Here is a 12,198-nt window from a genome sequence, read left to right as displayed (position 1 = left end):
ATCGGGTGCCCAAAAATTTCGGGAACCCACTAACCATTTGTATTCGTTTCAATGAATACATTCATCGATTCGGAGTGTCGTATGAACAAACGTTTGACCGTGTATTTACATATTTTGTACGCTAAGTATACAACATTGCAGAGTAGTCCGAGAAACGGTAGCCCGACCCGACCCGACCATCGGGTTCTCGCACTCCCCTATTAATGTATTTGTGTACGTGTTTTCTCGAGGGTTACCATTCGGTTTGAATTTTGCTTCCGGTTTCGTTTCCCGCGGTTCGAAAGAAATCTCACGGCACGGGACAACCTCCTCTTCGGGGAAAGAGGAAGCTCCTCTAGGCCGAGCGGAATCAAGCACGCGCGATCGCTTTTCTGTCTCGTGGATTGGCTGTGGAAGATCGATTCAACGGCGAGGTCGCATCCTCGCGATCATGGCTCTCGTGTTCTCGTAGCTTGCCGGAACCGAGTGGATGGTTTTCCGGGAGTTAGGGGCGAAAAGAGCGGATGAAGGTCGCGTGAACGAGGATAACCGGATGCGTTGCTCACCCTCGGACAGCGGAGAAAATTTGGACATCTGACTGGGTCCCACCTGACCCCTTCCCTTTATTTCAGGGTTTCGGAACTTTTTCATCGGCTACATTGGCATTTACCACACGTGGTACTTTCTTAAAAAATTGTCTGATATTATCAGTTCCAATGAGAGCAGATATAAAAGAATTCTTCAGATTGAAACGAAGACCTCTTTTAATAATTTTAGCAAGTCAAAAATAATAACATCGTTCAATTCTTCCAATGACTTTGTAGTTTTATATTCGACCATTCTATTTTAGTTATGAATGAATAAAATCCATATAATCGTCTTGGAAGATTTGTATTTTGCAGAAAGTAAATGAAATGAAGTAAAAGTTTTGTGAAGTGTAAAAGAATATGACATCTCTTTTACGAAAAAGATCCACTGCAACTTTTGTGATGTTTGAAGGATTTATATTTGAGTAAACCTAAAGGGTGTGCGAGTAAATAGTGCGAGTTGACGAGGGTTCGAGTGCTGAACGAAATAGTCTATACGATAGGTACAAGTACGAAGAGAAATGTTGTGTACGAGTAGAATTGTAAGGATAAGATAATGCCAACGGTAGAAAGGAAAAGGTTCGTAGAGAAACGTCTCCTTGAAGCCATCCACTCGGCGTTCAGAGGTTCATTCAAACGAAAAGAAAGGAGAGATAGAAAGAACCGAAAAGGAGGAGCCTGCCGGTCCTCCCTTCGCACACCAGCACCGATCTCCTCGAGAATGGCCTTCGTCTCGTAAGAATTTCGTAAATGCCGTTGTCGGTCTAGGACAGGCACGGGCAGAGGGATCTTTTGTCCTCGGGGCAAGGATCTAGCGGTTTCGGCACGCACCGGCCCACGCTGGTCTGGAATCGTCAAACTTTTTCCAAGATTTATGAAATTTTTGTTACAGATTGTCAAATATTGTATTACAGTGTGCATAAATTTTGCTATAAGTCACGACAAGGGTAGTTCCCATAAAAGGATAATTTTAAGGATAGTTTTTCAAGGGTAGTTTCTCGTCCTAACAGAAAAAATAATACTACAATCGTAAGCTGCGACTCGAAGAACTCCCAAGACCGTTTTCAAGTAAAGATTGAGAGATTTATTGCCCATGCCTGATCTAGGGACGCGGAAGCGGCGGATCGATCGTTTTCATCGATCATGCGGCCGTGTGCCTTTCAGTCGTGACGGTAAAACGCAAGGATAGCTCGCGCTGGCAGTGTTCGTTTCCTCCGTGTTGCAAGCTCGAGAGTGATCTCGCCGATCCGATCTGATTCGATCCATCTTCGAATCTGAGGTACAGTTCGATCGAATGCAAACGACCACCGATCCTTATGATTAGAAAACAGGAATTCGCTGAACATCCGCGATCCACCGATTTTCAGGGAACGCGAGCAGACGATAAATCAGAGGGACTCGGCGAACGATCGGATTAATCGGCTTCTAGATCGTCGAGGCGTAGAACAGCTAGTGTTTTCAGTTCGCTTTGCAATTGAAAAACGGAAGAATGCAAGGTACGGGAAAGAAAAACGCGATAAGATGGGGGGGGGGGGGCACACGGCGAAAACCCGCCGCTTCCGGTTCCCGGGTCGGCCGAGACCCATCCGTTTCGTTCCCCGAGCAGATCGTTGCGCGACCAATTCGTGTCCCTATACGAGTTACAACATAGTAAATAGCGTAATTAGCGGTAGCAGCAGCGGTAGTAATTGGTAGTAGTAATAGTTGGTAGTAGTTAATAGTTAATAGTTAATGGTAATAGTAATTAATAGTAGCGGTAGTAGTGTACCCTATGAAAAAAAATCATACATAGAAAAACACGTGTCGGTATAATATATATATATATCTTTTTTTTTGTTGTATGCGTGTATATATATTTTATGCGTCAATATATATATATATATATACACACCATTTCTTATCACGTTTTTTTTGTTTTTCGTTTATCGTTTTTTGTCTTTTTACTCGTACGCAACGCGTTCGCGATTATTTTTTTTTACACAAGACATGTTAATTCGGCGGGCTAATGGGGAGGAGAGGGGGAAATTAATGACGGCGAAACAGGAAGTGACGGGGGAATGGAAAATATGGCGGCGTACGATGTGTTGTTTCTCGGTAATGCTTGATTAGTTCATCGGTCGAGTTGATCGTTCTTCGAGAATTCATTTTGAAAAATCACTTCCGCTAAATAGCAGTCGATCAAGATGTTCTTCATTTGCCGGGACTGTCTCTCGGACTTTCGTATTTTATTCTTACCCTCTTTCTTCTTCTTCTTCTTTTTTTTAACGCATCGACCAACAAATCATCTACAATGATAGCTTATAAATCGATTAATAAAAATTCCGTGTTCTCGAATCAAGAAACAACACGATCTCAATGGCAAATTATCGTGAGTATTTTACAGCTCACTCGACAGTCTCGATTCGCGCTCAAGAGAACTCGAGGACTCAAGGCAAAGCTGTGATCAAGAGAAACATGATTTCTCGATGAGTTTTTTGGTAATGGTGTCTAATTTTATTTCTGGTGAATGTCGAATTTCCTTGTATGAGTCTTCGTTATTCCCTGTAAGTCGGGCCTGAAGATTCGAGCGATGGCTGCCGCGTGACTTCCGGTCTCGAAGGGACTTAGTCATAAAGCGGCTCTATATGTTTATAAAACGCAAAGAAACTTCTGACGAGGTATTAAATGCGATCGAGACGAGGCTACGCACGGAGCGACTCAGAAATAAGTATACAAAATGACAAAAAAATATAAACAAAAGTCTAAAAACGCAAAAATGACATCTTTACAAATATTTCTGTATCTGTGCGATCTAGAATAATCGACTCTACAATTTTGTAGAGATTAATAAAACATTAATCCTTTTTCCGATTAAAAATTCGCACTTTTAGATCGCCGCGAGGTTGCATACTAATTTCCGACTCGCGCCGCACGTTCCGATGCTTCCTCCGTTTTGATGGATGATTGCAATAAATACGAGTGAGATGTTTACTTAATCGGATAATTATTTTTTTTTTTCTTCTGAAAGTAGATACAAAACACTTAAAGCTACCGATATCGTAGACGCTATTTTAGAATTTGTATCATTGCGAACGAAGGCTCATACAAAAGAATGTATTGCACATTTTGTTTTCAATTATTGTTGGACCGGGGACAGCGAGTTCTCTTGGTGCCACGAGTTACAAAGTTCAATTCGACGCGGTTTCGCTCGCTTCTCACGCAAGTCCGAGAGCAATCTCTCTCTATTCCTTTCTCTCGCTCTCTTCTCTCCTCCGCCACAAAGTCTCCATAGTCCGAGCACACGAAATTACGCACGTACACGAACACGTAAGTCGAGATACAAGCACACGGGACGAAGAGAAACGGGACACGCACACAGAAACACACTGCGAGACCACACCGAGGATCTTTATGCATTCGTGACGTACAAATTAACATTTCTACATGGTTCTTGCGAATCACGGTCGAAAGAAATGTTTCTCCGTCGAATTTGTAAAATAATCTATAAAAATGGGAGTTCGCATAGAGATCCGCAGTCTAGCGGGAACAGAGTGTTAGGAAAATCCTTGTCGTCAGCAACTGATCGTCTAGATCGTCGAGATGATCTCGGTCCTTCCGCCATTTTCATTTCCGGCGTCGTTATATACCCTTCGAGTTTAATATTTGTTTAATTTTTCAACATTCGAACGCCTGCGTCAATTACATTTTTTTTTTTTGTAACAAAAATTCGAAGCGAAACGTGTCGAAGTATGCAAAACTCTCACGGAATACAACTAATTTTCGTTTAAAATGGCAGCGTGATGGCTCATAGTTTTCGCCACAGCAAGCGATTTTGATCGAATGTAAAGATCATACAAATAACAGGCAAGTAACTAAAATTGACCCGAGTACTCGAACTCGTATGCAGGTTTAGTGGTTCGATCGATTAATCGATATATCAATTTTCCATGAAGCTTAATAAATACTCACGGGACTTTCCTAACACGCTGGACAAGAATAGAGTTTGGTGCTGTTCACTGGCAAACCTTTTTACCAAATGCCTTACGTTTCTGAATTCTTAATAGCGTTCAACAGTAAAACTACGCGTTTCTGCCCGTTTGGACACAGACAGACATCCTTTCAATTTATTCTCGATTAGGGTAAGGCACCAATTACCGTGCCGATATTAATTACAAAGTATAATGAATATTAAAACAGAGATATGACATTTTTACCGTTAAAATCTAGTTAATATATATGTTATATATATCTCTGTTTTAATGTTCATTATGCTTTAAAAATAGGTACAATTAATATAGGCACAGTAATTGGCACCACCCACAGTAATTGGGTCCCTTACCCTACGTTGATTTCTCTCCTCCTCCTTTTTACAAACGATCACAAAAAGAATCAATTCTTCCGGATACAAAGAATACAATTTCTATTCTTAGGCAACTTCCTGCCTATAGTCACCTGCCGCTCCTTAACATCCAATTATAATCGACAATTATTTCTAAATCCGACATCTCGTTCGCTTGTTCGAACAATAACTACGAACCGGGGGGCGCCGTTCGTTCACAGCCTTCTTTTCCCAAGGCCGACGAACGGTCGCGTTCGCACTTAATTTCACAATGAAGCTGCACATCGTACGTCGCGCGTGTTAAAAAATAATCCTGCGAGTCTACATAATAAAAAAGAGAACACTGAACTGGACCAAGTCCTAACAACGAGAACACATATAATTTGGTACACAGTTCCGTCAACGTTTCACAGAATTTCCGAGCTTCCCGATAATTCTTCAAATCACGCAAAACGATCGTTCGAATTCGCCTAGGATGTCGACCGTCGCGTCGCGCACCTTTTCTTCCTCTAAATCGATTTTTTTCTATTACAGTTACGCCTTGCTCGTCTTCCGGAAACGCCTTGCGAACAGAGCTGAACCGTTTCACGCGAGCTGATAATTGACAGAGTTGCAGTGCTGTTCACAGAAAGCTCTCGCGCTACGAACCCGCTCGAATTACGCCCGCCTTCTTCAGGGGGACAACCGTGAACAGAACCAAACCCGTGTGATTACGATCTCTCGCCGGGCACGGCTTAATTAGTATAAAAACGAAGGGCGAAAGAGGACGCGACATGTCGAGGAGAGGCGTGCTGCCGATGGAACGGGAAGCCTTGAATCGTGCTGAAACGATCGCCTTCTTCTTCGTGTGAACCGATCGTTCACGGGGTCGCGCGTGCGAAAACGCGAAAACGTCGCTAGGACACGAACTGTACAGTACGCTCGATCGATGTCGGCAAGGCTCGCGCGATGCTCCTCCTCGCACTGGCCGCATAATCGCCGGCCATTTCGTGAACCGATGCATAAACCAGCCTCACATTTCCGTCCATTTTCGCACGGCGCAAGCTCATACGAATTTAACCCTCGCACGCTCCTCGGGGGTGAGAGTTCTACCATTTTCCCTTTTCACAGATGCCATCAAATTTTCATTGTACTTCTTTCGAGTAGATCTTTATACAAAATAAACATATTCTTGATCGATCGTGCATGAACCAAATAAAAATTTGTTTCTTCCTTTAACACTTTGAACGCCAAACTAGAAACCCCAACAATTCCATAAAATCAAAGTAAGTTATTTAGTGAAATAAAAATTGCAAAAAATTAAATGTACGATCCTGAGTAATCCTCCAACTTTCTTGCATGTTACAGATCCTAATGAAGTTTAGTACAATGAATATATCAACGTAAAAATTCATTTTAAAACCTGCACAAATAATTCCGTCGGCCACATATGGCTGACGTGGCGTTCAACGTGTTAATACTGTTAGCAGGATTACAAATTTTAATCTCTATCGTTTAAAGTTGCAGCTACCCATTTTTGTCGTAGCTGCATGAAATCCGTACTCTGCTTAAGAGAAAATGGGTGGAGTATTGTTCTAGAATTATTTGTGCAACCGTGTTTGAGGAGCGAACGAAGGTCAATCAGATCACTGAAATTAATAAAACAATTTTGTTGCTCATTCCTTGGTCGATTTAATGATATACGCGATTGTTAAACGAACTAACAACGAAAACATCTGTTTGCAGGTGTGCAAGTTCTCTTGGGAATAGACTGAGAATGTCGATACAAATTTACATTTTTCCGGCCAAGTATCAACAGGGTAGAACATCGTTTGGATCGACAGTTTCAACAGTAAAAAAGAATGAAAATACAAATTTCTATTTTATTTTTTTTTCCTCCGTAGACTACTTTCGATCCAACTCGACGACAGTTTCATCCAAACCTGTACAGACATATAAATGATATAAACAAACAGTTATATGATTTATAGGTAATCATTAGACCGTAGATCTCTATGCAAGATGAAAATGATCTGCATTCGTTGCAAGAAACAAATAAATTTATTTCTTGATTTAATCGTTTCAGTAGGTCAAATCTGATATATGGATACTTTTGAATTTTCAAATCTCTTTCAAATTGCAACTCATTTTTGTCTTAAATACATAAAATCCGTAGTATAGTCATCCTTTACACAGGTTTCGATGGAGCTTAACGAAACGATGTTTAATTTATAAATGACAAACGGAACGAAATTATAAACATCCACAGAATTCCTACGACTCGATCTGCCGCAACAAGATCTGCTAACATTTTGATTTTCATTGCGTCCGCCGTGTTTCGAGATTTTCCGGAAATGTGTTGGTCTATGGTAAAAATCGGAGCACCGTTGGCCTACGATTCATAGTAACGAGCGTTCATCACAACCGGGTGTGGCCATTGATCGGCCATGTTTCTTAACGTCGTAGTCGGTGGACCGTTCAAAGAATAATCGAGCTTCTCGAAATTCGCGCGTTTTCGTTTGAGACATTCACAGCTCCGAGTGCTATCGACGCCTGGGACGCTTCGTCCAGCCATCGATTATCGCGATTTTGTCTATGTACAAATCACGGTTGATCGGGTACGTTACATATTTATACAGTCGATCGATCCTGGGGTTCTTGACACGTTCACCGGCGCCTCGGTTCGCTCGCCACGACACGCTAAAAAAGAAAAACAGACCTCCGCGAATTCCTGCCAGATCTCCCGACGATCCTAATCCTCTCGAAAGCGGAAACAAGAACGGGTCGGACTAAGCAACCGTTTACGCGAAAGAAAACAACGGTTTCTCGATGCAATTTACAGACGTTCCTCCGCCGACTGCTTCGGAACGTTAACATTCATATAAACGAACAAACACCCCGCGGGTCCACGAGCAACAAAGCGAATCAACAGGTTCGAATTCGAATCGACCGAGGTGCGATTTAATTTAACAACGAGGCCGCGAAGCTAACGCGACCCCCAACGATCCACTTGTCGTGGCAGTGAGCGCGTCGGCGATAGTGAACGGGACCGCGCCAGGGTCACCCGAAGAGACTTCGTTTGATTGAGACTGCAAGAACGGCAAGAGGAAGTTCGGTCTTCACTAGAGGATTCCTTTTCTCTCCGAAGCTGTCCAGGGATCTGGAGGAGGTCTCCAGGAGACCAGGAGGTTCGGTTCCGGGCTGTCCAGGATCACGGTGGGAAGCCACGTGCTATACACTCGCGATCACCAATGATCACGCGGGCTCCGAGGAGTCATGGTTCGTCGGGAGCCAGACGATCTTCTAGATCTTGCGTCTAGTTCGCTCGGGGCCGATCAGCCTGGAACAGTTCCGGGGAAGGGGGATCAAGAATGACGGCGCTAAACCTGGGGACAGTTGCCACGATCCTTGATCTTCGTCGAGGTGTTCGTGCCGCGTTCGATCCTCCGTCTCAGGTCCCTGGCGATCCTCCGAGCGTTCGGATCACCGGCTTCTTCTGGGATTCGCGGGTACGCGACGGTCGGGTCTCGTTCGGGTTCTTGAGAAGAGCGTCCCGTGGATCGACAACGGGTTTGATCGTCACGCGGGGCACACAACACCGACGACACTGTCGACGACCACGCCGCTAACGATCACGCTGACGCTGCTATTGCTGCTGCTGCTGCTGCGGTTGCTGTTGACGTTGTAGTAGTAGTTGATTCACTTGTGCTTTACGGCTGGCAGCTTGTCCATCCGGATGGGTGGGGCCATTGCCGTCGCATTGGCGCTTCCAAAACAAAAGACACAGAAAACAGCGACATTAGCGTCTTTCGTTCCCTCGTCCCAACGAACCCCGTTTCTGTTTGTTTTGTTCTTAGCAAAGAGCAGTTTTGTTTTTTTTTTGTTTGTTTTCTAGACGATCGGGTAAACTTCGCTTCGATCTACGCTCGAGAGAGGGAGAGAAAGAGTGAGAGAGAAAGACACACACATGGAATTTTGCTTTCTCTCGTTGTCTCGGGAGATCTTTTTTTGTTTTTGTTTTTGTTTTTGATGTCGGTGAAGGAATCGATTATTTTGTTTGGTTTTTGTTTTGTCTCTTGAGAATGGCGGATGCTCGAACGGGGATGATCGATCGGATAAGCGAGTGGCTCGAGACCGACGGGCCGCCGTCGTCAGAGAGAAGGATCGCTAGGCGAATCGTTTATCCACGTTTTCAGCGTTTCGCCGGCGTCCGCTACCGTGGCACAGGAGATTATTTCGCCCCCTCTTTGCCTACTTTCGTGATTTAGAATTAGTGTGTTGGCTTTCGGTTACCTGAAAAAACAGTCAACGAAAGAACATAAAGCGGGGTTTCCGGTGAACTTCAATGTGGCGATGCGATCGATGCCAATACAGTGAATTCTCGTTAAGAGTCAGTGGCAACCTTACGATTTGGAGTCGGTGGAACTACCCACACCATCGCGGTGAGGGGCCGAAGCTCGGAAGTCGTCTCTCGAGCTACGTGCAACGTTGTATCGGAGAAAGACATTTTCTCAGGCTTCTTGTCGCTATCGGTCAGTAGTCATAGGCTTATGACTTATAGCGACGCTCGGCGAGAACCTCGGATTTCGTCTAAGAGTCAGTCGCCAGAACCGCGCAACTGACTCGTAACGAGAATTCACTGTGCCGTCGGCGCCGCTCGATACAATCCCATAGCAAAGCACTCGGCAGGATACGCATCGAAATTTCAGGTGCTCGGCATCAATTGAGCCGTTCGAATCGATTAACTCCGCTTTTTGAAATATTTTAAATTCAAGCGTCAAAGCACTTGGTCCAGTCGTATGTACATTATTTCTTTCTCCGCTTTCTGTTTTATGGAGTTAATCGATTTGGCAAGTGAGCGGCTCAATTATCGATACCGATACTTCTGCACTTGGTACCAATACAATCGAAATCAAAACGAATCGACCCGTGTTCGATACCTATTCTAGTCTAGTGCCCAACAGAGTCTTCAATTTTTTTACTGAAAGGACACATGTAATTATGCAGCCTATTCTCCGTGCACACGGGTAAAGAGATCCGTGTATTTTCGTACACGTATCGATCGATACAGTGACTTCTCTATATATGTCGCCAAGGCCTGGATGATAAACGTCGCGAAACTATCCCCACTATCGCGGTATGCCCCATGAGGGACCACGAAGCTCGAGAGGCCTCGGACGCCGAGGAGTGCAAACATAACACGGCTCGGGTATGTGTCCTGGACGATACATGACGCTGGCAAGACCCGTGTTGTTGACATATATCGAGAATTCACTGTATTCGGAATCGAACAAGTCTCGATACTTTCGTTTTGATTTCGGTACGGTATTGGATTGGTACAAATTGGAGAAGAATCGCAATCGACAATTAATACCAAGTACCCTAAACTTTGATATATATCGCTACCAGATTTCGAGACTTATAGAATAGTATCGACAATATCGTATCGGTCCCATCACTACTTCAACGATGGGTTTCTGTGACAACAGTCATGGTTTGCGAACAGAGGTGTGCGGGAACCCGAAAACCCGAATTCTCGAAAATTTTGGGACTCTCACAATCTCGAACATTATTCCCGAGAATAATCCCGAAATTTTCCAGAACCCGTCCCGAGCCCGAGAAAATTTCTCGACCCGACATTTCCGGGTTCTCGTACATCTCTGTCATGAACGTGGATTGGTGCACCGTATGTATGTGTCTGTATTCTTATCGAAAATTCGAGGCCCCCGTAGCCTGTTACGTCACAGTTCTTACTGTTCAGATTTGTGGACGTGATCTAAGGCATCTATGTACAAACTTTTAACCAGTTAAGTGCGGAGTTTAATTTTAAAAATGCCTCACGGGGCACGGAATTAAAATCAAGCAATGACGAGTATACACGTCGAACGCAGGCCAAATGCCGGTATTATAAATTTTACGAGAAAAGTAAAACAAAATGAGGAAGAATTACATTTTTATTCGATAAGAAATTAACAATTAACCGCACCGCAATAGAGTTTTCGATTGACGTGTACACACGTCAAACGCGCTTAACTGGTTAAATCATGTCGACGGCAACTATCTCGCTACCAGCATAATTTTTGATACAGGATTGAGTAGCGAAGCTGTCGAAACCTGATAACTATTCAGAGAATTTTCCGCGCAGACGCGAGAACAGTGAGAACTGTGTTGTTCGTTCTTGTTCGATTGTTCCCGACAGATCGAGATAACAGAGTGAACAGAAACGTGCATATCCTGCATGCGCAATCCTCGAATGGTCGACGTCGGTCCGTCCAATGGTCGGTTTCAAGATCTCCCACCTTGTATCCGTGATTCTATCGAAATCATGCGAACCACCGATAAGAGTATAAGAGCCCCGAACTCGAGTGCTTATCGAGCGGGCGGTCCCGTGCTCTTCGTCGTCGGAAAAGTTGGTGCGCGACCAACTGAAAACATGTTAGGTAATCGCGATAGCGGCGCGAAAGAATGGAAATGACCTTAACCCCTTGCCGTACTTTGACGAGTCTGGCTCGTCATGAGAATTTCGGACCAAACGTAAACATTAACATTGCGAGTCAGGTTCGTAGTCGTAATATCACGTCAAACATAAATATCACGAGTCTGACTCGTATTCGAAAGTTCGAACCAAAGATGAATTGGCGCTTGGGCCCGAATTCTTCCGAGCTAAAAGATACGGCAAGGGGTTAACAATAAATATTGCCAATAAGCTTACGCAAAGGCTGCAGGATCTCTCCACTTAATTTGTATGCCAAGGGGTTAAGAACGCGGCACAGGGTGAAGTTCCTTTCGATTCTGTCCGAACGAGCAGAATTTTCATTGCACACAGTGGGCAATTTGGACGAAATCGGATTCAAAATCAAGGAACTTTCGATAGAAATGAGGTAGAGCGATGAAATTTTTTTTTAAATCAAAGCTGAAACTTTGTAGAATATGGGAAAAATAAGGAGATTATTACCACCCAATCATTTCAACGAAAAAATGATTTCATTAGTTTTTGTCACAAAAATCTATTTTTTGCAAAATCCAAAGATCGTAGACAAATTTTGAGGCCAGATTTGAAATCGGCGTGAAAAAATCTATGGGAAACGATGTATAGCATGTTAAAGAAAAAATTTTTCCGCGCGTTGTATTGGGAAAACTAAAATTTTCTTGAATTTGTGCGCGTTTAACGAATTTTCTCGAGGTTAAAAAACGTTCGTACCACAATCTCTCTATTTTTCTCATATTCTACAAAGTTTCAGCCTTAATTTAAAAAAAATGTCATCGCTCTACCTCATTCCTATCGAAAGTTCCTTGATTTTGAATCCGATTTTGTCCAAATTGGCCACTGTCCGG

The 12,198-nt window shown here is 43.6% G+C and overlaps 1 protein-coding gene across 5 annotated transcripts in view; it reads right to left on the bottom strand.

The window, feature by feature from the left end:
- LOC143356956 (casein kinase I) overlaps nt 1–12,198 on the bottom strand; it is a 33,415-nt gene that overhangs the window by 2,502 nt on the left and 18,715 nt on the right. The window contains exon 9 of one of the 5 annotated variants that reach the window (XM_076793034.1): nt 8,437–8,638. The exons of 1 other annotated variant lie outside the window; for it this stretch is intronic. In XM_076793034.1, coding sequence (XP_076649149.1) covers nt 8,563–8,638 — 76 coding nt within the window. In that variant the 3' untranslated portion in view covers nt 8,437–8,562. Of the gene's footprint in view, nt 1–8,436; nt 9,157–12,198 lie in introns of those variants that run through there. 3 more of the 5 variants (XM_076793035.1, XM_076793038.1, XM_076793039.1) reach the window with 3 other exon arrangements.

The sequence above is a fragment of the Halictus rubicundus genome, chromosome 9 (assembly GCF_050948215.1).
Source record: "Halictus rubicundus isolate RS-2024b chromosome 9, iyHalRubi1_principal, whole genome shotgun sequence".
Lineage (NCBI taxonomy): Eukaryota > Metazoa > Arthropoda > Insecta > Hymenoptera > Halictidae > Halictus > Halictus rubicundus.
Note: the sequence above shows the minus strand (reverse complement) of the source record. Positions and strands in the feature narration are given on the sequence as shown.